Below are 26,188 nucleotides of genomic sequence, written 5' to 3' on the forward strand. Positions count from 1 at the left end.
ACACTAATTAGAAGTTATGTCCTTACCATAACGTTCCATGTGGAGTGTTCATCTCACCTTTGTTCTTACATTCCCTACCCTCCCACCCTCTCCAAGGTCCCCGAATGCGGTGTTGCAAAAGAAAGGGGAACCAAATTTGACGAGGCCAGAATGGGGCAATGAGGATTATCGTCCTTTGTAGGTTGTTGGCTTTCTGCAGAAACTTTGCAATCAGGGGAAAGGGAGGAAAAGCGTACAGGAGACCTGGGGGCCAATCGTGCACCAGCGCGTCCCTGGGGACTTCCCCTGGAGGGGGTAATAGGGCAAAGTAGCTCCTGCATTTGGTGTTCATTGGAGACACAAAAAGATCGCAGGAAGGCTGGCCCCACTTGCGAAAAATCTTCTTCGCAACTGACTGTTTGAGGGACCACTCGTGAGGCAACAGGATTGCTCTGCTCAGCCTGTCGGCTATGACGTTGCATAACCCCGGGATGTGCGTTGCGATCAGAAAGCGACCCGTGGACTCCGCCCTTTGCCAGATTCTCATGGCCTCTCTGCATAGCTGATAAGACTTGGTTCCCCCTTGTTTGTTTATGTACCAGACTACGGACATGTTGTCTGTCTGAACTGCAATAGTCCCTAGAGGAAGAAGGGGAGCAAAGTGTTGCAACGCTAGAAACACTGCCCTCAACTCTAGAACATTGATGTGCAGATTGTACTCTAAATTGGTCCATTCGCCTTGGACTGTCTGTCCCTGAAAGATGCCCCCCCACCCTATCAGGGAAGCGTCCGTGGTCACCGTAGCTGTCGGCGTGGGTAGCACAAATGGTCTTCCACTGGAAAGGTTGCAAGTCTGAAGCCACCAGGCTAGGTGTGATTTGCATGTGTTTGTAATCAGAATTTCGTGTCAGAGGTAGCTGTTGGAACGACCATTGCGCAAACAGAAGCCATTGTAGAACTCTCATGTGCAGTCTTCCCAATGGTATCGCAATGAGAGAAGCTGCCATGAGACCCAAAACCTTCAGAACCAGTTTTGCTGGGGATTTTCTGGATGACAGAAGAAGAAATATGTGGCTTTGTAGTGAGGCTATCCTTTCTGGAGGAAGCCTTAGAATTAAATGTTGCGTATCCAATTCCGCTCCTATGAATAAGATATGCTGTGATGGCTGTAGTAAAGATTTTTTGAAATTTACGGAAATTCCAAGGTGAACACAAAGTTGTAGAGTGTAATCCCTGGCCTGTATCAGTTGACGCCGGGTGGTGGCAGAAAGGAGCCAGTCGTCCAGATACGGAAACACCTGGAATCCTAGGCGTCTCAGATGAGACGCTACCACTGCCATGCATTTGGTGAAAACCCTGGGGGCTGAGGTCAGACCAAAGGGCAGGGCTCGAAACTGATAGTGACTGGCTCCCAGCCAGAAGCGCAAATGATCTCTGGATGCCCTGGCCATTTTGATGTGGTAGTATGCGTCCTTCAGATCTATTGAGCACATCCAGTCGTCCTTCTGTAAGAATGGAAGGATCGATTGAAGCGTGACCATTCGGAACTTTTCTTTCTTGATGAAGGTATTGAGGTTGCTTAGGTCCAGAATCGGCCTCCAGTCCCCTGTCTTCTTTGGAACTAAAAAGAACCTTGAGTAAGTTCCGAATCCTCTTTGGTCCGCTGGGACTGGTTGGATGACTCTTTTTTTCTAGCAGCTTTGAAATTTCTATAGCTGCTGGGTCTTGCAGATGGGGCGGCACATCTGTGAGCCTTCTCTTTGGAATGGGGGTGGATAGGAAGGGTATTCTGTAACCTCTGGTAACCACGCTTTTTACCCAGTTGTCTGTGGTAAGATTTTGCCAGGTCTGAGGGTATAAAGCTAAGCGACCCCCGACTGCCTCCAGAGCAGGACAGTCGGGCCTCCTCTCAGGAGTGCTGGAAAGGTTTTCCAGGGGGGGTATCCCTGTCACCTTGGTTTTGCGGACCCCTTCTGCCGCCAGGGCGGCGTCTTCCACCTCTGCCCCCTCCTCTGCCTCTAGAGGGGGCATCACCCTGTGTGCCTGGGAAAGAACCTTGGGGTTTTCGAAACCACATTTTCCCACCGCGTTGCCCTTTGGGGTACGGTCTGGATGGGGTGGAAAAACGGACTCCGACAGCAGACAGAGTCTTTCCCTCCTGCTCACACCGGGTAAGGGTCTCCTTTACTTTGGGGCCAAAGAGAGTGGCACCGTCAAATGGGGCGTTAGTAAAGGAAGACTTGAAGGCTTCCGCAAATGAACATAAGCGCATCCAGGATTGTCTACGAAGAGCAATCGCTGAAGCTGCTGCCCTACTCGATCCTTCGGCTGCGTATGAGATCAGCCTCATGGACGAGTTTACAATGGATGTAAGGGTATTAAGTTGTGCTGTAACTTTCTCCGAGACAGCAGCATCTGTAGTACCCTGGAGGTATCTCCCAACTCTTTGATTAGATCCCTCTGTAGTCGTGTGAAGTGGGTCAAATAGTTCAGGGATCGCATAGAAAAAGCCGCTGAACTAAAAATGCGCTTCCTGTACCTGTCCATGGTCCTAGAATCTCTGTTAGGGGGATGGACAGATGAGGAAGATTCCGACATCTCCTTTTTCGTGGCCGCTGCCACCACCATAGCGTCCACTGGAACTCCTTTTGTCAGATAAGCCTTGTCCTGGGGTGCAGTAATATACTTATTAGGCTTTCTAGGGACTGGCTCCACCGTGTCAGGAGCCTCCCACGCCCTTCAAGCAATCAGCTCCATTAACTCATCGAAGGGCGGAGTGACCCAGGAGGAGGAAGGGCGAGCACCAAATGCCTTCAGCAAGACTGACTCATCCTCAGAAGGGGGGAGGGACTGCCAATCACCTCTCTGCTTTAGGATCTCCAAGATGTCAGAAAAAGAGACATCTTCTGAAGGTGACTTTGGGGACCCTTCTGACTCATCCAAGTCAGTATCGGATGTCAAAGATTCTTGTGGAGAATCTAAGTGTCTCCTCTTACACAATCTTTTCCTAGGGACTTCTTTGGGGGGAGCATCCGAAGAAGCCTCCGAGGAAGAGGCGGCACCCTCCAGGGGTGGCTGAGACACAGGTGCTCGATGCTTAGCTGTAGCCGTGGGTGCAGAGGAGGATAACGGACCTTTATGGGGAGGAGAAGCTGTTTCTGCTGATGTGGTTGTCTGGGTAGACAACACCTTCCTCATGAGATCGAAGGCCCCCGGGTCCCGAGTCGAGGTATCTCCCGGTTCCGAAGAAATGGGAAGAATCCCCGAAACAGCCCCCAAGGCATCGACCCCGAGGACGGAACCGAGTCGATTCGAGCCGAGGCCCCGAGAGGGAGCGTTGGAACCGAAACATCGGTCCGACTCTCGGTCCTGGAACCCAGGATGGATCTTCGGCTCCGAGACTCCGGTACCGGATCCGACGGAGTCGAGGTGAATGGAGCCGACCGAGAAAAGGACGGTTCTGGCACCGAGGGCTCCACAATCAACAGCTCAGCTTCTTCCGGCTCCGAAGACTGGACAGGTCTCGGAGGAGGAACAGATGGAGACAGTGGAAGGCCTTCAAGTCTCGACACCAATTGAGAGGAGACCGAGATGAGTTTGGATAAGGCCGTATTCTCCATTAACTTCTGCACCACGCGGTCTACATCGGTATCAGAAAGGGGTCTGGAGGAACGGGTCGAAGGAATCGAAGACGGAGCCGACCTCAACAGTGTCGGGGGAGGGAGCTCCGTCAATGGTTCCAAGACTCAAGGCTCAGAAACTGACAACAGTTGAGCACTCGGCCCCGAAGTCTGTGGAACCGGTGATCTAACTTTTACTGAAGAGCTCGGAGCCGATGACCTGGGCTCCGACGTCTTCGATTCCTTTGAGGATTTGGATGCCTGGTCTGAAGCATCCAGAGCCTCTTGAAAAGTAGGTTTTAACAAACCCCTATCCATGAGTTTCCTGCGCCTATCTGTCATGACCCTCCCACTGAAAGAATGACAAATTGAGCAGTCTTCTTGCAGGTGGAGAGGGCCAAGACAGTAGACGCAGGAACTATGATTGTCAGTAACTGACATCTTTTGCCCACATTGGCAACGCTTGAATCCAGATTTAGCCTTCTCAGACATCTTAAACTTAATATGGTAGAAAGTGAGAAGTCAAGTCCAGTAGTAAAGTCCAATCCGGTGAAATTGTCGAATCCAGTAAAAGGAAAAATGTCTATCCGGTAGTCAATCCAGTAAGGGGTGGTAGGCCCCGAGGGAAACTCTAATAAGTTTAAATAAACTTAAACGGAACCGAGAATTCCTCAACCGTACCACACACACACACTTAGTCACTAAACAAACTTTTTAGAATAAAATTATTCTGAAATAACAAGAAAAAAATCTTAAATCTTAGCTTTAGGTGCTCGAGCTCGACCCAGTGATGTGAACGCTGCAGCGGCAAACTAGATCTGAGGTAAAGGCAGAGGGGGATTGTGGGTATTAGGTTGTCTCGAGCTTCTTCTCGATGCAGAGCTTGCAAGCGGCCGACACGGAGCCGAGGATCGGCTCCGAACCCAGGTGTAAGAACAAACGGCGAGATTGAACACTCTCACATCATGCATTCACACCAAGTATCTATTTATAATCCTGCCGTCTTGGGCACCAAGAAATGTGGCAGTTGCTTACAATGTGAATACATTGACCAATCACTTTATTTTAGGAATCCGAATACAAATGTTTTATGAGAGATTAAGAATAACAGTAACTGTCGCACTCGTAATGTGGTCTATGTTGCTTATTGTCGAGCATGCTTCAGGCTCTATGCTGGTAAGACCAATAGAACCTTAAGAGAAAGGATTAGGGACCACTTATACTGCCTTGATAGGGGCCAAGAATATAGCACTCTAGCCAAGCACACTTTACATGAAGGCCCCAACCATGTATTTTGTTTTCAGGTTTTGCATATACAGTACCCAGATGTTAGACTAGGTGACCTATATAATCTCACTGAGCAAGCTGAACTGAGGTGGATTCTCAGACTCGGCTCCCACTTGGGTTATGGCTTGAATGAGAGTGTCACTATCAAACCAATTTTAAAAGGCAGGAGGTTACGTTAGCTGTTCAGATCCTTATATAGATATTTGGTTACACACCACCCTCTTTGTGTAGTTCGCTATTGTTGTACATGTTGGTCAGTACATCATATTGTAAGATAACTTATTAGTCTATGTATACTTGGGACTTATATTTCAATACATAGTTCACTATAGTGATGCATATAGGCACCTTATTGTTTATTGGGTTGGTTAGGATTAGTAATGTATTGATACTTATGACTTTTAGACATGCATTTATATATTTTCTATATTTTTAATGATGTTTTTAATAATGTTTGCCTCTTTTTGTAGATGTTTCTTTAACAGGCTTTTAGTATTGTATGGTTAATTGATTAATTGGTTAAACCAGTGTGATGTTTTACTATTTAAGTGATGTATCTGAGTTGCTTTTACAACGTCTGATGAAGCGGAGGGAGACTCCGTGAAAGCGCTTACGTTTTGGCCTGGAATAAAAGATTTTTATTTTCATTATTTGCCTATTTTTGCTGAATACTAGAGACTGCTCATACGTTATCCTGACTTTGATTTTGCAGCAGCTACCTTCCGAGGGTGTTTTCTCATCTAAATGGGTTTGGCTTTTATGTTTTATGAGTGTATTAGAGGTAGTTATGTAGTTTATAAGTTGTATTTATGTTTGTACATGTGTGGCGTGTTGTGCTGGGTTGTTCTGCTGTGTGCTTCTGTATTATGTAGTGGGTGTTTTCTGGTGATGGTTGTATTTTTGGCATACAGGTTTTGCCGGGTTTGGTTGCAGTTATTTTCTTTAATGAAATGCCAACAACACAGACAGACAGACAGACACACACACACACACACACACACACACACACACACACACACACACACACACACACACACACACACACACACCTTCCTATTGAAAGATCAGGACTTGAATTGCTGAGTCCTGAAACACATAAAATAAGACCACAAATACACGAGAAAAGTGAATATTGAACATTACTGTCCTATTTTACACTCCTGTTTTGCAAGAGTGCAAGTCTCCCCACACTCTCCAGACTTACAGATACCAACCAACTCCAAAGCTGCCAGAGAAAAGGGAATATTCTGAGAAATGGCAATCTCAGACTTAGAAAATGCAAGTCCATTTTTTCAGTCATTTCAGTACTTGGCAATCAAAGTCCCAACATTTCCAATGGTTTTACACACACACACACACACACACACACACACACACACACACACACACACACACACACACACACACACACACACACATATATATTCAGAACCACAACTAAATCCCAAAAACCCAAAGTGCTGACACCCAAAATCCCCAAAACACTAAAATACCAAAACATCAAAACTGCAAAATTCAAACTACCAAAAACTACACTCAACATACACCACACACATACACACTCCTTCCCCCAAGAACACAAACACACTAACCTAAACTACAGACAAGCATAGGAGCAAGCCCCCCTGCACCCCCCCTACTTAAATATTCTAACTCCAAGGTCGCACTACATACACAAACACAAACACACGAAACAACACCCCACACACCTACATTCCCCTCCCACACACACATCACAGTCACAACACACACTTACAGACCAAACCCCTAACCAACATATTTAAACATAGATACTTACCTGACCTTCCACCATACCGCAACACCAGAAGCACGAATGTCAAACTCCCGATTATCGGGATTTTGAAATTCTCACTTCTGGTCTTTTGGTAATTAGGGGTTTCGGCTATATAGTCTCAAAAGTTTGAAATTCGGTATTTCACCCTTTTGAGATTATGTAGTGATCCCATATATACACACCCACCGATACATATAAATGTATATGTGTGTATCAGCCTCTAGGAAACTTACAGAATCAAATGTAATAATGACAACCACAAAATATGACATACTAATGTATACAAATCCTTACAACAAATACAGAAAAAGAAATGTAAAACTAAAAGGAAATACAGTTAGTGCATTTAAATGTTGTCATTGTTCGTCTTTTCCCAGTTAGGGGTCACCACAGCAGAACTCCGGTCCGCTAATGACTGGCAGTAGATTTTGATGGTGCTGAGTTGCCAGCCTCACGCCCAATCTTCAGCGAAGGCACACCCATTCACACGTCTTTTGGAGGCCACTCAACCGCGGGGAGGACATGTAGACTCCACACAGAAGGCACTCCAGCCGAGAATCGAACAGGAGAATCTCTTGCTGTGAGGCAACAACACTACCACTGTACCACGCGGTAATATGAACTGAATATAAAGTAAAGAACATATTACCCCTCAACTCTAGGAGTACTTGCTTAGCAAAACAAAATGCAGTGTACACCCTTCATTCTGAGCATCTGCAATCTCTGGTGTAGTATATTAATGGAAAACACCACCCTAGAACTAAAAAAAAAAATCTGTTTTTTTTCACTCTATCTTTGTTTCCTGACCTATTCTAACACTTCAAAATCACTCCAAGTGCTTTATTTGTAATTTTAGCCTGTTTTCCACAGCATGGCTACCAATGGAGCTTGATGTATCAACGTGATCTTGTTCTTTCTCAACCCTTTCTCCTACCCATAATGCTTTGCATGACTTATGCCAGACATAAGTAAGTAACTGTGAAATCCTGTGAAACTGACATATAATGGGATTTGTGTGAGTCACTGTCATCTTCGATACCATCTGTAAAACGTTTGCTTCTTTTCTGTCTCTAATCACCCTCATTTATGTTTGGCTCAGACCTTGTTTTACACTATTCTTAGAAATTATCCAGCTACAGCCAGAAAAATAGTTACATTGCAGGCCTTTGTTCAGGGTTTTCTTTTGCAGTCCAAGAGGACTTGACAGTCCCCTCCCCCACACTACTGCAGAGGTGTTAAAACTATCACTGCATATGTTTATAATGTTTATAGTAGATAGACTTTTATAGTGGGCCTAAGTAATACTAAAATACTATAGATATATACCAGCATTTAAATAGTTATTATACTGTTCCACAAAATTTAGTGTGCTAATGAGCAGTATAAGTAACTCTAGTATGCTACTGTGCTTCACAGTTTTGTTTACATTCTCACAGTCATATGTCATTTAGAATATTTTTTTTGGACTTAACATTTTGAGATTTGATTATGTCAAGAGTTGTAAACATGCACTGTCTCAGTGAATTTTTTGACATTTCCAATTCCTTTCCACATTCCAAAACACAAAAATGTAGCAATTCTTTGATGCCAGGTTAGCCTGCTGCTCCACAACACTGAATGGGAGGAAGTGAGTACTCAAGAATGAATGAATGTGTATGTCCGTGTACAAAGAGACAAATTAATGAATACAAATTTAAAAAGTATGCTCAGCAGATTTCATATCACTCATTTTATTGTTCACAACTTGGTTACAGCAAACAAAATTATTAGGTAGACTTATGGACCTCCTTTCAGAATAGGTGCTCAATGATGGCAACAGTTCTGGTATGTTGACTTGTGTTGCACTTAAAATAGGAAGGGATGATGCTTGAGAAAAGTTCCAATTACAGTAGTTTCAGATGGTGTTCAAAACTACACTTTAGTACCACAGTTCCTTTTCCATGAAAAAGCGTATGATTCATAAATTATATCTAGCATCCCTTATCTTGGCTGTTCTGCTGAGTTTTTGTTACAGGTGGTTAGTGACAGCATTGTAGGTTCCGACAGGTCACAAATGACAAATATTCTTTTTCACTTCCTGTAAGACTGGCTGCCTGTGAAAATTTAGATAAACAGAAGACACTAATGATCACTTATAGTTTGCAAAAATATACAGTGAAAGTTAATGTGTAATTGCATATGATCTTGAAAGTTTCAAAATACCACTAGTAAGTCTGAGCCAGTGGCGCTGGTACAATGCACCAGTTAGACTTTGATCTGATGTGGGTCAATGACAGCAATGTTATGTACAAATGCTAATATAAAGTAAGCATCAGAAACAAAATGCCAGACAAAATAAAACACTATTCAGTACTTTACATATGCAAGACCATTAACATTAAAGACAATTTGACAAAAAACAATGAAAATGTAATAAAACGCCACAATAAATATTAGTGCAAATGCTCCTAAAACTAAAAGTTCATCTCAAGAAATTCAAAAGCTTACTAGGTCTTTTGAATGCTAAATTTTCAACTGGAAAGAACAAGGTTTCTATTGCAGAGGCCAGCTTATTCAAACACAGTTGCCTGGCATTTTATTACACCCAGACACTGCAAAAACTGAATGCTTTTCCCATACTGCTTCAAGTGCAATTTCTGGAAGCAAAGAAATGTAATTTATTGACAAAATTTACAGAGATACGGGGAGCATACAAGGCCAACTGGCACTTTACAATGTCATTCCTTGAATTATTCAGGGTCTTCTACATCAGAAGACACCCCTGAAAGTCAACATGCTCTCCCAATCACAAGCTAGCACAGATGGAAAGCAAAGTGCAAGATGTCCCTGTTTTATAAAGTTAGTTATCAGTCTGACCAAAATGTTCTGCAGTAGCTTCTAATAACTCACCAACATCTAGATAGCACATATAAATAAGTGCTAAGGTTAAGTAGCCTTTAGGGCCAAGAAACAATTAACCAATGCCTCATTAATATACTTACTTCAATAATCTGTTTCCCCTCAAGGCCTCTCTCAATAAAAAAAACAGACTATGAAACTATGTTTTACAAAGTGAAAATAGAAAACAAAGAAGGCCGCAGCAATGAGCAAATATAATGACCATAGAAGGCTAATTAAAATACTTGCCTGAATGTCAAGTTTTCAGTGAGGTTTTAAAAGCCTCCCCATTGTCATCCTTCTTACCTAATACGATACACATCATGGTGATATGATATTCTGGCCAACTGTAAGGCTTAATCTGCGGAATCTGAAAGGTTAACCAGGACAAACCTTTCCAGACCATACAATACAGGTTTGTGTAGCAACCTTTTCATGATTTTACTGAAAATAAGAGGATAAGTCCTACAAATCAGAAGTACTACAGTGGCACCTTTACATAGCAGGAGTTCAAAAAGCATTAGTAGAAACTAGACAGCTCCAGAACAGTTGCCCTACACTTAGTAATAGGAAAAGTCATGGAAAAGATTTTGAGGGAAAGGCTAAATAATGTCTTAAGAGGACAGGCATCTCCCCATCAATAGCCAGTGGTGGAAATGCTAAGACCACTGTAACTCATGATTAAGTGACAAAAGATGACAAAATGGAGAACCAGTGCTTCAATAAGATTTTTGACTGTGTTGTATTAAAAATAACAGCTCAGGGAAAATGTTGAGTGAGAAGACCTGGTAAATTGAGAGTAGCTGATACAGAAGGAATAACTAAGCAGCAGCATGAAAAGGACATAGTAAAGGCCAACAAAAGGTTAGATTACACTGCCGAAAGAAATAATCTTGGGGCAAGAAAGCTGTCTTTCCCTCTCCACTATACTGCTCAGTTCTGAGACTTCAAAGGAAACAATTAGAAAGGAATTATAATTCCTACACAATTAGAAGCAATCCAAACAATTAGAAAGAAAGGAAACATTAGAAAGATCATAGTCAAGTCAAACTATGCTCCATGGCTAAGCAGGGACACAAGAGACCTACTAAAAGCCAGAGATAGAGCATGGAGATCCTGGAAAAAAGACAATACCAACCTAACCAAACAAAATTACCAAAAACTAAGAAACCAAGCAAAAAGACAAACCATACTCGATAAACAAAACTATTTCCTCACCAGCCAAACCAAGCACACAAGAGACCCACAAAAATTCTGGAATTCCATCAACTCCCTACTTAACCCTGGAAAAACATCCACCCCAACTCCCACCACCAATAATAACACCACAGACATTGCATCCCAATTTAACCAACACTTCACTCAAACAATTCTATTACTGTCCTCTCAGATCCCCAAAACCTACCACCCAACCCCACCTAGCAAGCCCCTTAACAATATCCCTTCTCTCACACTCTCTCCTGTCCCCACTAGTACTATTAAAAAACTCAAACCCACCACCCTTGCTGCAGACAACCTACCTGCTGACTTCCTAAAAATGACAGCTGACTCCCTCTCATACCCAATATCCATCCTAATAAACCGCTCCATACAGGAAGCCTACATCCCAAAACTATGGAAAATATCTAACATCATCCCTCTCCACAAAGGAGGAAACTGTTACGACTTCTCCAACTACCGACCAATAGCCATCCTATCCCCATTATCCAAAATACTTGAAAGATGTATACACTCCCAAATTGTACAATTCCTAAACTCTAACAACCTGCTGTCACCCACTCAACACAGCTTCCGACAGCACCATAGCACCACTACCGCTCTTCTAACCTTTACAAACATAGTGAACCATCACAGAAATAACAAAAATTTTGCATCAGCAATATTTCTTGACTTATCCAAAGCATTTGACATGGTGTCACACACCATGCTACTAGACTCCATGTCCTCCCTATGCTTTTCCACTTCCACTATTGTATGGTTTAAATGTTACTTATCAGACAGACAGCAGTCTGTTCAGTGGCAGAATACACTATCACCACTACTACCTACAACCATAGGTGTCCCACAGGGTTCAATATTAGGACCACTATTTTTTTCCATTTTCACTAACAGCCTCCAAACCTCCACCCAAAATGCCTCACTCATACAATACGCAGATAACTCCACTCTCGTCTGCTTGGCACCATTACTCACAATCCTTCCTTCAAAAACTTACTCAAGACTCCTTCACCTCGGTAGAAAACTGGATTACCCAGATACAACTAATCCTTAATCCCAACAAAACCAAACTACTCATTTGCACACCTAACAATTCTAAATCTATCAACCAACCTTTTACAATCACTGCCAAAAATGGTACCAACATCTTACCCACAAACCATACCAAACTCCTTGGCATGGAAATAGACAACAAACTACTGTTTGATGTACATATAGCACAAACCATAAAAAAAGTCCACAAAAAATTGGGAACACTATACAGACACAAAAAATTCCTAACTGACCAAGCACACACAACACTTGCCCAAACACACCTTCTATCTACTCTAATGTATGCCGCTCCAATCCTTACACACATAACAAAACAGGACCTTGAACAACTCCAGTCATGCTACAATAAAATCGCCAGATTCGCTTCTAAATCCAACTACTAATCACATCATTGTCATGCACTATGTAAACTGCAATGGCTAGAACTACCCCAACTAAACAACTATCATCAACTAACAATTGCCTACAATATTTTGAACTATCCAGTCAAAACCCCATCTCTTAGTCAGTTAGTAACCAAGCACACATCAAATCATCCCGTACGTTCTTCAGAAAAAACCACTACTATCACAAAAGCCAACAACTATGCAGGACAAGCACTATTCTCTCATAACATAGCAAGAAAGTGGAATAACCTTCCCCCTAACCTTACCTCAGCTACATCACCCAATATCTTTAAAAACTCTCTAAATGCCCACCTCATGAATAAATGGATATGCCCATGCATCACATAACATTCAAACATATCTCTTTTGACTACAATTTCTACTCTTACTGTCTGATATATATAGTATATTGTTTTGACAATGTACAACAATTTATTTCAATCTGTTGAACTTTATTGTGAACTGTACTTAATCTATACCTGAACATTTGATGTGCTGAACTTATCACAAATTGCACATAATCTATGTCTGATCATCCGAGGATTGAACTTATTGAAATGTTCTGAACGTATCAGAAATTGTACAGAATGTATGTCTGAATATTTGATTTGTGAACACATTGTAAACTAGAACTAAAATGTTATGGAGCTTTTCTCCCCGGGCCTCCGCTGTAAATGGACCTGTGTCCAGTCGGACTATCCCGGTAAACAAATGTAAAATAAAATAAAAATAAAATAAAATAAATTAAAAAAATAACCTGACAGAAATGGCTCAGAGGAAGACTAAAGAAATTCCTGAAAGGACCAAAGGTGTGACTGAAGAAATACTAGCAGACTAGGTTTGCTCTCACTGTAAACAATGACGTAAAGGAAAATTGCAACTTTGGTATCTAAAATAGTTCATAATGCAGTTACACGGAGCTGTGAAGGAATGCATGGGTTTATCCCCAGCAGAAACATTCCAGAATGGACAGGCAATGCTAACACGCTACAGGCCTTGAGAGAACACCACTTGAGCACTGGATGCAGTTCTGGAGACCATATAAAGGGAAGGACATCAGGCTGCTAGAAGGAATTCAGAAGAAGGCAACCAGAAAGATCCATGAGATGGAGGTGAAGGAATATGACCACAGATGAGAGGAGCTACAGCTCTTAATGTCTGAGATTGGAACAGATTCATAGGTGTTTACTAGGCTAACGACCACAAGGGCCTTTTTAAGCCTAGCCATGCATCCCAAATCTCTGACAAGTTCTGATGCCCTTGATAAGTGTAAGCATGGGCCTGGGAGATGAACCATTTACAGGTTACCTGTTTGCATCAGAAACATAAGTTCCACACCAGGGATTAATTTCCAGTTTCCCATCCAATTGTCCAAGTTGCACTTTAATTGGATTAGGGAGGAACTCTGCTTCACATGGATGGGGAGCCTGTTCTATAGACAGGGCAAGTCTCTGGGATACATACCTATTTCTCCAGCAGGTCCTATTTATATCACAGGCAAGGTTTAAGTCTTTAGAACAGGTAATTCTGGTACTGTTTGTTTTGTGGACATGCAGGAGCTCCATCAGAGTGGGGTCTGAAAATACCCTGTATGCTAGATGGAAGGAGACATGATACTGGCTGCAAAAGATCATGTCAGGAAAGATATGACAGGTATATTCTGAACAGGAAGGATGGGGGGGCATAAGAAGGAGATTATAAGCACCAACTACTGCCCAGATCTCTGAAATTATTTTTCATGGAGACAGCTCAGGCCCCATGGAATGGACTATCAGACAGTGTAGTAGCCATGGAATTTATAGAGGCATTTGTGAGGACATGGGGTAAGTGAATAAAAAGGTAAGGGGGAAGTAAGTTGAATGGTAAAGTGCTTACTAGTTCAGAGGAAGTAGGCTTATTGGTTGTTTCGATCATTAAGCAAATATAATGTAAACAGATAGGATAAGAAAAACAAAGTTGGAGGGACAGGGCATAATCTTCCTTTAATCTGGACCCAGAGAAGTTGCAACTCAAAAAAAGGACCCAGAGAAATTGTAACTCAAAGAAAGGATACTGGACAGCTGAACTGGGGTCCAAGAAAGTGCATTGCAGAACTGACACTAGAGATATTCAGAAGGGTTGGAATAGGTAGAACAAAATGAGAGAAACAACTGGAGAATGTGACAAGCACAAAAAAAACCCCAAAAAAAAGCAAAAGAGCATATCCAAATTGTCTCTCTTTCTTGATAATGTGCATGTATGCATGGAGGTATTATGTATATGTAGAATCTCCAAAGTCTTGACCTTATCTATACCCATAACAAGACTGCTATTAATTTCTCATAAAATGACAGCATAAAGACCTACAGTCAGCAGGTTCTGAATCTCTGATGCATTCTAAATGTTCATGATTTCACTTATAAAGCTTGAAACCACATATCCTTCAAGAAGTTTGACTCTCATAGGCATATTTATGAGGGAAAGAGGGATAGGGGTTATAGTCTTTAACAAAACACACTTTAAACTACATAAAATAACAAACGCACACTAAAAGTTCAGAGCACACTTTAAAACACATAAAACAACATACTCACTTTAAAGGTGCAAAAAAGAAATGTACTTACCATAACAATACATCTGTGCTGCCTCTTACTGTTTGGTTCAGCCTGTGGGTTACCTGAGGCAGCACTAACCTAAGAACAGCTTTATTTCAATGACTTCAGTCTGCTGAGTTTTGCCTTCTCTACCCGTAATCCCATGAACTAAGATTACCTCACACCAGGTTTGCCCCTCTCTGCCCAAACTTACATCACTCAAGCCCAACAGGAAATACTAAGGACCCCAACTAAGGAGGAAATTCAACCTCCTCAACTCGGCTGTCTCATGATCAATAAATTCATCACAACTGCAGGGGCAGGAGGGATGTAAGGTTGAGGCAGATGGAAAGAGACAACATGGATCTATTGTTATGGTACGTACATAACTTTCATATCTGATACTGTCTTTTCCATCTGGATTCAACCTGTGTAACAGAGGCCCAAGGTATGCAAAACCCTAGGGAGGTCTTACAGAAGATACTGCCAATATGGTGGAACTAAAAGAAGCTCTGGACCTCAACTGAATGTCCAATTTGTAGTGGGATACAAACTTGTGCAGACCCACCCAACTAGCAGATGCATAAATATCCCCCAAAGTAGCTTTGGAGAAGGAAGCTGTAAGAAGTAGCCACAGCACTAGTAGAATGATCTTGCAGTCTACAATGCAAGGATTTATTTTTAAACTATACTCAAAAGAAATACAATCTGATAGCCACTTGGAGAGAGTAACCTTACACAATGGCATGCCCAAAAGGGCCTTCTTATGGACATCAACACAATGCATTATCAAGACAATGCTGTAAATTTCTGGAAAGAATACTGGTAAGTGAACAGACTGACTTAAATTGTTCTCCATAGCCATCTTTGGAAGAAAGGCAGGATCCATGTAGAGGGACACCCTGTCTTGATGAAAAAACACATATAGAGGTAGCAAAGAGAGGGCCTGCAGTTGTGACACCCACTTGATGGAAGTAACAGCCACAAAGAATAAAGTCTTCCAAGACAATAACTTCAAGTCAGCCATAGCAGAATATTCAAATGAAGGTGCAGCCAGCCCCTGATGCAAGAAAGATAAATCGGACAATGGAGAAGGGTCCTGGACCAGAGGATGTAATATAAAAGTAACCTTGAGAAAAGCGTTTGAAATTTTGAGAGCAGCCAATGGCATATTGCCCTCCCAATTTGAATACTGGAAATAGCTGCCAGTTGTACCTTATTAGTAGAATAACTGAATCCTGCGTTAAACAAATCTGCTAGAAAATTCAGAATCATCTCCAAAGGGACTGAAAAGGGATCCAAACAAACCTTTAGAGGTAGCCCAAGAAGCAAAGTGTTTCCACTTACTAGCATACACTGTACACATAGACAGTTTTTGAGAAGAAGACAAAATATGCACTACTCTTTCTGAAAGCTTGGGATTTCTGACCACTAGGGAAATTGGAGAAACTGTGAAGTTAACCTGATTGTCTGAAGGTCAGGCAGATCCAGACCTGTCAGTTTAGAATCCTGATGTGGAATGGGATCTAGGACCCAAGAAGGGTATTTCAGAAATGGGCAAAGAAAGGGGAGCAACACCTGATGGGACCACAAGGGGACAATGAGGATTACAGTTGCTCTGCAAAGGACTGCCTTCTGAAGAAATTTTATTAGCAGCAGATTGGAAAATAGGCATACAAAAGACCCAAAGGCCAAGCACACAAAACAGTATCCCTGTGTGACTGTCCCTGAAGAGGGATTAAGGCATAATACCTATGTACTTCTTGTTGGACAGGAATGTCGACAGTTCATAACAGAGTGCCCCAGCACTGAAAAATCTGAGCTACAATTCTTGGTTTCATGAGGCCACTCATGAGGAAACAGAATGCTCCTGCCCAAACTGTCTTCCAGTGTTTTGGACTTCCCAGGATATGCATTGCTACCAAAAACCATGGAAACAAAATCACCCATTACCACTTTCATGGCCTCCTGATAAAGCACAGGTATGGGTTCCCCCATTTGTTCAGATACCAAATGACAAATATGTTGTTGGTCTGAACTGAAATCACACCCTTGGAAAGAACATCCTGAAAGGCCTGCTATACAAGGTCCCCTGGCAGTCATCCCTTTGAAAGGCCCCCCACCCAGGAAGAGAGGAATCCATCATGGCTGTGCACAGAAGGGGGGGTGACAAACAATCTCCTGGTGGACACCAAGGGAGATTCCAACCACTAACTGATCTGATCTTGACAGACATGTGTCAACAAAATGGGGATCTCCATTGGATGCGTCAGGCATTACCACTGTACTGCCAATGTTTACCGCAGGACACTCATGTGGTACCATGTCAGAAAAGCCAAGCAGATGGCAGCTGCCATGTGCCCTAAGAGCCTAAAAATAAGAAAAACTGGGGGGCCTTTGATGAGAGAGCAAGGAAATAGCTAGACCCCCAAGGTCAATATTCTGTAAAATGGGAGTCTTGCACTCTAAGAAACTGTGGCAGCCTATGAACTCTATCATTTGCACACGGAAGAGGCTGGACTTCTGATAGCTGATTGTGATTCCCAAGGAGCTGCACAGCTGAAGTAAGGTGTCCCTGGCACTGATCAAGAATGCTCTCATGAAGGCAGTTAGGAGCCAAATGTCAATGTAAGTAAAGACATGAAACCTATGCAGCCTGAGCCAAGTGGCCAAGACTGCCATACTCCTGGTCAACACCTGGGGGGCAGTGGTGAGACCAAAGAGCAACATTCTAAGCTGTATAACGACTGGCCTCCAGCCAAAAGCACAAAAACCTCATGAAATGCCTTGCTATCTTTATGTGATAGCAGGCATCCTTGAGGTTCATCGAGCACATCCAGTCATCCTTCCTCAAGACAGGCAGAATGTACTACATTATGATCATCCAGAATTTGGTCTACTTTACAAAACAATTCAACCTATTCAAATCCAGAATTCTTCTTTGAAACCAAAAAAGTCATTGAACAGACTCTGGATCCATGCTATTAAGGTGGGACCTCATGGATGACTCAATTTACCCAGAGCTACTGAATTTCAGTGGTTGCATTCCTCCCCCAATGGGGTGGCATGTCTGGAAGATGTTTGGAATTTTAATTTAGAATTTCCAAAAATTTAATTGTATAGCCTCTGAATATGATCCTTAACACTAATATGTCTGAGGTGATGGCCTCCCAAGCTTCTGGGTGTGAAACCAAATGATCTCCGACTGTCTCCACAGCTGGATAGCTGTGCATCCCCTCATGGTCACTGAAAGGGCCTCCTAAAGAAGGCTCCATGATAGCCCCGATTCTGCTGACCACCTCTGCCACAATGGCAACACCCACTGTGGGTTACCCTCCAATGTGGAGGAACCTTCAGAAGCAGCTTCATGAAAAGACTACTGTGCTTTGTTAAGAAGAGACATTTTCAACCCTTCAGGTTCTGAGTGATGGTCTGTTGAGGGGTAGTAAAACATACTCCACTGGCAGACAACATCTTTCCATCCTGCTCACTCACAGGCAAAGTATCCTTAACCTTACGCCCAGAAAATGCAGAGCTGTCATAGGGGGCATTGCTAAAGGATGCCTTGAAGCTGTTTACAAAATTTTACAGCTTCATTCAAGCATGCTGTTGCATGGCAATGCCAGTGACTTGTGACATGCCATAAGCCGTGTTAGACAGTAAACACATAGGCATGTTAGCAACAGACTGTAAGGTGAACAACAGAGTCTCCAAAGGCTTCTGAGACTCTGGAGTCTGCTGTGTCTTAACTATCTTGACACTTCTGACTCAATGTCATGCTTAGGTCTGGTCAAGTGAGCAAGACAGAAAAATACCCTCAATACAAATGTGGTGGAGGCATCAGAATGCTTCTCCAACTGGTCCAATGTCCAAGACTCCCTATTTGAGGAATGAACAGAGGAACTCTCTTCCAAGATACCCTTCTTAGTGGCTGCCACCATTACAATTGCATCAATGGCCAGACCCTTACTCCACTGTTGCCTGTCCTTGGGAGGGGCAAGTATCTTGTCTGATTTCTTAGGGATTGGTTCCACTATATGAGGTTTCTTCCACTCCCTCTAAGATAACAGGTCAAAAGGGTAAATGGAAGGGGGACAAGATGTGGATGCAGCCACCCCAAAAGCCTCCAAAAATACCAACTCCTCTGGAGATGGGGCTTCAACAGTGCACCCCCACGCTGGTGAATCAGCGCCAAAACATCGATAAAGGAAGTGTCCTCGTGGGAGGATTTAGGCAACCACTCTCCATCCTCGAGGTCAGTATACTCAGTGGGAGATTTATTCTGGAGGATCCAGGTGCTTCCTTTTACACCGCTTTTTACCCAAAACTTCCCATCCTGGAGAATCTGGGGGGAAAGAGAAATGGCCTGGGACCCTGACAGTAGGGCAGACTGGAGACAACTGGGGTGGACTGCACCAAAGAAGACTAAAGCATGTCCACAAACACAGATGTCAAAGATGAATGGATACTGGTTGCATCTGATCACTTCCTCTCCTGATGTGAAAACATCCTCTCTACAAGTTCCAAGGTAGAAACTGAAGAAAGCCACCTGTAACCCACAAACCTAGACTTCAAAGATCTCAAGAACACATTGGACTCCAGAGCTGCTCCAAATTGTCAAAAGCAGAGGCCCCAAGAAGAAGGGATGATCCCAAAACCAGAATCTTCAAACATGACCTGGAAACCTGCATTCTGAAGTGTTGGCTCTGAAGTCCACTTGGCTCTGACATGGCCAGAGTAATGGAAACCAAGGTAGGGGTAGGAGACAAAACTGGCCAGGGCATCAGATCCAACCCTAGGGGAGGAAAGGCAATTGGCTCTGATGACCTTGGAACCATGAGGTCCAAGGGAGGAAACTAACAAAGGAGCCAACAAGTTGGTTGAGGACCTGAAGAACACAGCAAGCCAAGATTAACAACACTAAAAACACAGTAGATGGGAAAAGCCCACTAACAAGATTAACATACCTAACCGTTGTGCCTATGTTACCTATTACAAGAAAAACTTAAACCAAACTAGAAAAACAACAATGGTATTGTATAAGATCAAGCTAAATTACACAAAAAAATGCAATAAAGGTTACACTAGCGCAGAGCAAACATGCAAGGTGCTGTCCAGGAATGGTGACAAATAAGATATTGGGTAGTCGTAGCTGATCTGGGGAATATGGATAGTAGAGCTCGGTGGGCTGAAGTCTTTGGGATATGGCCAGTCTCAAATCCAAGTTGGATATGATAGCCCACAGCTTGAATCCAAACAGAAAAGACAACATCAGATCACACTTTAAACTGCAAGCTGTTATAGCCTTAACTCCTGCATGGCTACCATTTTTGTCTGATTGACAGATGGAACCAATGGTATGGGATTTTAACCCAGTCACTGGTTCCAGGTAATACACTAACAGCAACTGGACTTAAGAGTGTACAGAAAATATGTATTGTTGCCTTGGCTAATGGCCAAAACCTGTCATACCCAAATAAGCTTTATTCTGCACAGCAACAGATCAAAGTTATAATCTGTCGCTCTCCAGGATTTTAACTCATCTTACACTGAAGAATGTGCCTTCTAGTGCAAAATTATCAAAAGTAAGTAAAATCTGACAAAAATATTTTCCAGGCATGCATACACACAACATTTTCCAGAATGAGGGGAGTTGTAAATTGCAACTTCCTGAGTTCCCATATTTATGGTATGCTACTATCAGTTTGTCCAAACTACTAGAATAAGAATTTGGCCTTAAAATAAACCAGTCTCTGAGGAGGTGTTCTCCAGAAGGTGCACACTACACTGTTGTAAGAAACAATGAGATGCATAAAATCTTAAGCTACAAAACAAAACATCAGCCACAGAGATTCAAAGTTAAGTAATAGAATTCAGTACTTAAACAAGTTAAAGCATTTCCTTTCAAAATATATAAACAGTACAAAACTTCTACAAGGACCTGGAAATAAAACATTCAGATAATGCTCAGAAAAAAAAATTTGCTAATATGTAAATCAGAAACCCTCTGCCTCTGGCTAAAAGATGGGTTTCAAGACCAAAATATCATTTTCAAAGTTTTTAACGGCATGACAACACAGTTGGAGCTCTGTCTCGGAGGATATTCTCTAACAGGAAAGCAGCAAGTTATATAACTTTTTATATTAAAAGTCAGTCCATCTCTTAAAAGTCCCATGGCTATAACTTGAGAAGTTCCTATTCCCAGAGTTACCTACTTCTGGGGGCATAGATAGCCCTAAGAAGCTAATATACAAACAAGGCATAATCATTACGTGACCTAGCAAGAAATCAGAATTTTCAAGCAGAAGACTTTACAATTAGCTATACATTTTAGAGTAACTTTCCACTACTTTTTTGACATGTTAATACATTTACACAGCAATTAATGCAATTATGCATGTTTTTATACATTTTTATATGTTATTGAAGAGGCTAGTAAAACAGCTTCTTTTACTTTTATCTTTTAAACAATTAATACAGACTTAATTGATACAGCTCTAATATATCTAGCTAACTTTCCATACATTTTTCATTTGGGGGAAAAAGCTAACATTTTCTCTGTTTATTTATTACAGTTTTCACATATTTCCCTCCTTCCTATTCCATGATTTTATGACTTTTGCAATGCCTGTAGAATTTGTGCCAAGTCTTTCTGCTCATATGTCCTGAAAAAGGAATATTATGAACTATAAACTTTGGCTAATGGCCAAAACCTGTCATACCCAAATAAGCTTTATTCTGCACAGCAACAGATCAAAGTTATAATCTGTCGCTCTCCAGGATTTTAACTCATCTTACACTGAAGAATGTGCCTTCTAGTGCAAAATTATCAAAAGTAAGTAAAATCTGACAAAAATATTTTCCAGGCATGCATACACACAACATTTTCCAGAATGAGGGGAGTTGTAAATTGCAACTTCCTGAGTTCCCATATTTATGGTATGCTACTATCAGTTTGTCCAAACTACTAGAATAAGAATTTGGCCTTAAAATAAACCAGTCTCTGAGGAGGTGTTCTCCAGAAGGTGCACACTACACTGTTGTAAGAAACAATGAGATGCATAAAATCTTAAGCTACAAAACAAAACATCAGCCACAGAGATTCAAAGTTAAGTAATAGAATTCAGTACTTAAACAAGTTAAAGCATTTCCTTTCAAAATATATAAACAGTACAAAACTTCTACAAGGACCTAGAAATAAAACATTCAGATAATGCTCAGAAAAAAAAATTGCTAATATGTAAATCAGAAACCCTCTGCCTCTGGCTAAAAGATGGGTTTCAAGACCAAAATATAATTTTCAAAGTTTTTAACGGCATGACAACACAGTTGGAGCTCTGTCTCGGAGGATATTCTCTAACAGGAAAGCAGCAAGTTATATAACTTTTTACATTAAAAGTCAGTCCATCTCTTAAAAGTCCCATGGCTATAACTTGAGAAGTTCCTATTCCCAGAGTTACCTACTTCTGGGGGCATAGATAGCCCTAAGAAGCTAATATACAAACAAGGCATAATCATTACGTGACCTAGCAAGAAATCAGAATTTTCAAGCAGAAGACTTTACAATTAGCTATACATTTTAGAGTAACTTTCCACTACTTTTTTGACATGTTAATACATTTACACAGCAATTAATGCAATTATGCATGTTTTTATACATTTTTATACGTTATTGAAGAGGCTAGTAAAACAGCTTCTTTTACTTTTATCTTTTAAACAATTAATACAGACTTAATTGATACAGCTCTAATATATCTAGCTAACTTTCCATACATTTTTCATTTGGGGGAAAAAGCTAACATTTTCTCTGTTTATTTATTACAGTTTTCACATATTTCCCTCCTTCCTATTCCATGATTTTATGACTTTTGCAATGCCTGTAGAATTTGTGCCAAGTCTTTCTGCTCATATGTCCTGAAAAAGGAATATTATGAACTATAAACTTAAAAGACTTGGTGCCAGGCCCTTGGGACTGCCAACTGCAATATTAATTATTATTCTATCCCCTCATTAGGGGTGCATTTTCTGAAAAATTATCCTTTTTAAAGATAACAGATGCCCTCTACCCTTAAAAATTAGAAGACTGCTTGGCTATCCCATTCAGGTTTTGTAAGATGAGGACTGACAAGTAAGCCTGCCTTAACTCTCTTTCAAATCCTCTCCAATTGTACTACTAATGAAGGCATGACACATTTCAACAACCACGTCTCAGATTTAGACCTATGGATACCAACCACTTTTTTCTGTAAAGTAACTCCTCCCATAGGAAATCCAAAATCTCCTGACAGCTGTAGCACTAGGTCAAGCCACAACCTTTCTGAAGTACTGACATGACCATTCACTACTGGATATTTGGACATTGGATGGATTTCACCCTGCCTCCCTTCCCACATGACTGGCACCAAGTATGGTTGTGTACAACCTTATGTATACAGGAAACTGTATCATCAAAGTTATAACAGATTTAAACATCTACTGGGATATCATCAAACACTGCCACCTGCATGTATTTCTGCACCATTTCCCAGTCCAAATGAACCATTGCTAATTTTCCCCTGATAAAGTACCCCTTCCATGACTGTAACTGCAGTGAGTTGCATAGGCATGCAATGTTTCTAACTTCAAGCCTAACAACAATTACACCTGAAGCAGTGTCTTTCCTAGCAAGTGTTCCTCTTCTCTCTACCAGAAGATGGTAAGATCCTTACGATGTCATGCAGCTGCTAAAGTTTTAAGACAACCTACCACTACTGTATTGCTATTATATTAGCTCCCATGGGTGAGTTTTGTTCCCCCAAACTGTGTCTGTGAGCATTTACATTAGCTACACTGGAAAGACATTGTCACGTGCTTAAGCCAAACTTTTCCATTTTGCCTGTGCAACCTGCCATAAAGGTTCAAACTACCCCACGGGTTTCCCTTGGATGCATGTTTTGCGTGCCACTGTCTTATGCATCATTACCCAGCTGGCTAGACAGAGGTCACTTCTCCCATTTCTATAACAGTGTTGCACTTCCAGTTTGTCTACTACATTCTCAAGTCCTCCGGTAAAGTGCTGATTGACTGCACCCTTATTATGACATCTCCTAGCATTTCAAAAGTAGTGACTTGACATTCACTTGCCCACTTAAGTATTTGCTAATTTCTACAGTGTAATCACTCATATTGTCATACTTTTATATGTACGTCCTGATTTCTTCTATAAGCTTCAGGTGTCCATTTAAATAATGTTTAATGTTATCACAAGTCAGTCTCATCTGGCATTTTGAATCCAACATACAGTGCCAACCTATGAGCAGAGGAATTAAAACTCTTGCCCATTGCTGTGGCCAATTTGCTGTTGATTATACACACTTTCAAAAAACCCAAATAATGCTATCAAAGTCATTCAATTTCTTTATACTAAAGAAATAATTTCATACTGATCATGGTATCTCAAGTTCAGCTTTTTAACCCCCAATAATCCATATGCATTTGACAAATGAACACCATCAACCTTTCCATTGTCATGACCAGGTCACACTGATGCTTCTTTTCTTCCTCTACAGCCTGTTCTCACTCCCTTTGTACTGTAATAACTATTTCATTGTCTCAGCTGATTGAGATATTTTACCACCATCCCTAGCTCTAGCCCTTTGTGTTCAGCCTGCATTCTGAGATCATCTGAGGATGGGCTGAACTGCTCTGATATTCATGTTGCACCTACAAGTGCTAAATGGCTGTCTCTATTTTCACAGATGCACACAATGCCACTATCATGTGCTCCTTGGGAAAACCAGAATACAAAATTCCCTTGGTTTTACACTCCTTAGCTGTGGTACTAACTTTTTTTATACTCCACAGAGTTCATGTTTTTTTTTTTTTTTTCTAATTCATGACTCTTCTTCTCTTTAATCTATTTCCATTAGGGGTCGTCACAGCGGATCATCTGTTTCCATTTCTTCCTGTTCTCTGCGTATTACTCTGTCACACCAACTGCCTGCATGTCCTCTCTTACCACATCCATAAACCTTATCTTAGGCCTTCCTCTTTTCCTCTTCTAATTCATGACTTGTTTGTTTGTGTCTTTTGGCTTTTCCCGGTTAGGGGTCACCACAGCGGAACTCCGGTTCGCTAATGATTGGTAGTGGATTTTTACGTACCGGGTTACCAGCCCTGACGCACAACCTTCAACGAAGGCACGCCCCATTCACGTATGCCTCCACACAGAAGACGCTCTAGCTGAGAATCGAACGGGACAACGTCTTGCTATGAGGCGACAATGCTACCGCAGCACCACCACCGCAGTTCTTCTAATTCATGACTATGACTGAAAAATAAAGTAACTGCTGTGTAAGACTTAATAGTACATGGTTACCCTGAGGCTGCAAAGATAAACACACTTTTTAACCAACACAAGTTTACAGGCTACACAAGTTCAATTCCCCCAGATCCCATCTCTAACACCAATTAATATGCGACGGATAAAACCAGCAATATGGGGAATGAATCCCACCACTGACTACATTTAACATACAAAGGGCAATTGGCCTTACGGAATACAGAAAATATTCATTGCCTTAGATAATGGCCGACACCTGCCCCCACCAAAATAAGCTTTACAATGTACAGATACAATTCAGAGAAATAATCACTAGCTGCACAGGATTTCATGCATCTCAGATTGAGCCCAATGCCCTACAGTTCAATCTCACCAAAATTAAAACCTGACCAAATTTCCTTTGAATGCACACATGCACGCACACACCCACCCACAAAATACTTTCTAGAATGGAGGAATAAATAACTCTTCTGCACTAATGACCCCCTTTCCCAGTTTATGGCATGCTGCCACCAATTAGTCAAAACTCACAAGATAAGATCACACCTTACAGTTTACACGCCACGCCAAATACTCAGATGGTAACAATTAATCTTAAATACTCATCCTTATGTGTAAGACACCACAGGGTTGTGTGATGCAGTAAAATGCAATAATTCTTAAACTAGCATGTCAATCATCATCCACTGGCATTTGAAGCAACGAAAATAAGTCAAAGCATTTCCTTTCCAAATAAACACAAACTGTACAAGGAGCTCAAAATAACACATTCAAACAGGCAATGTTCACAAAAAATAACACAAACAAGAAACTATTTCTTTTTGGTTTAAACAATGTACTGTACTGCTGCTATCCTGACTTTAAGCACCACCTCCCCCAGAAAAATCAAATTTCTTACAGGCATAATGATACAACTTGAGCTCTTGTCCACAGGGGTATCCCTCCTGCAAAGTAGCAATTTCTGCAGCTTTCTGAATTAACAGTGAGATCCTCTATTTGCAAGTCCCCAGACAGGATTTCTGTGGCTTTTTTAATTTTACAAGATACCTTCCTGTTTCCACTGTTACACACTTCTGGGG

General features: G+C 41.6%; 1 protein-coding gene across 1 annotated transcript in view; it reads right to left on the reverse strand.

Moving 5' to 3' along the window:
• Nucleotides 1–8,395: 8,395 nt before the first annotated feature.
• The window catches only part of ARMC9 (armadillo repeat containing 9), a 3,277,521-nt gene continuing 3,259,728 nt past the window's right edge, over nt 8,396–26,188 (reverse strand). Inside the window, 1 exon segment of the mRNA XM_044070688.1 lies at nt 8,396–8,774. Within this exon segment, the coding sequence (XP_043926623.1) occupies nt 8,752–8,774 (23 nt within the window). The 3' untranslated portion in view covers nt 8,396–8,751.

Source organism: Protopterus annectens, chromosome 4.part1 (assembly GCF_019279795.1).
Source record: "Protopterus annectens isolate FY-2018-M chromosome 4.part1, PAN1.0, whole genome shotgun sequence".
Classification (NCBI taxonomy): domain Eukaryota; kingdom Metazoa; phylum Chordata; order Ceratodontiformes; family Protopteridae; genus Protopterus; species Protopterus annectens.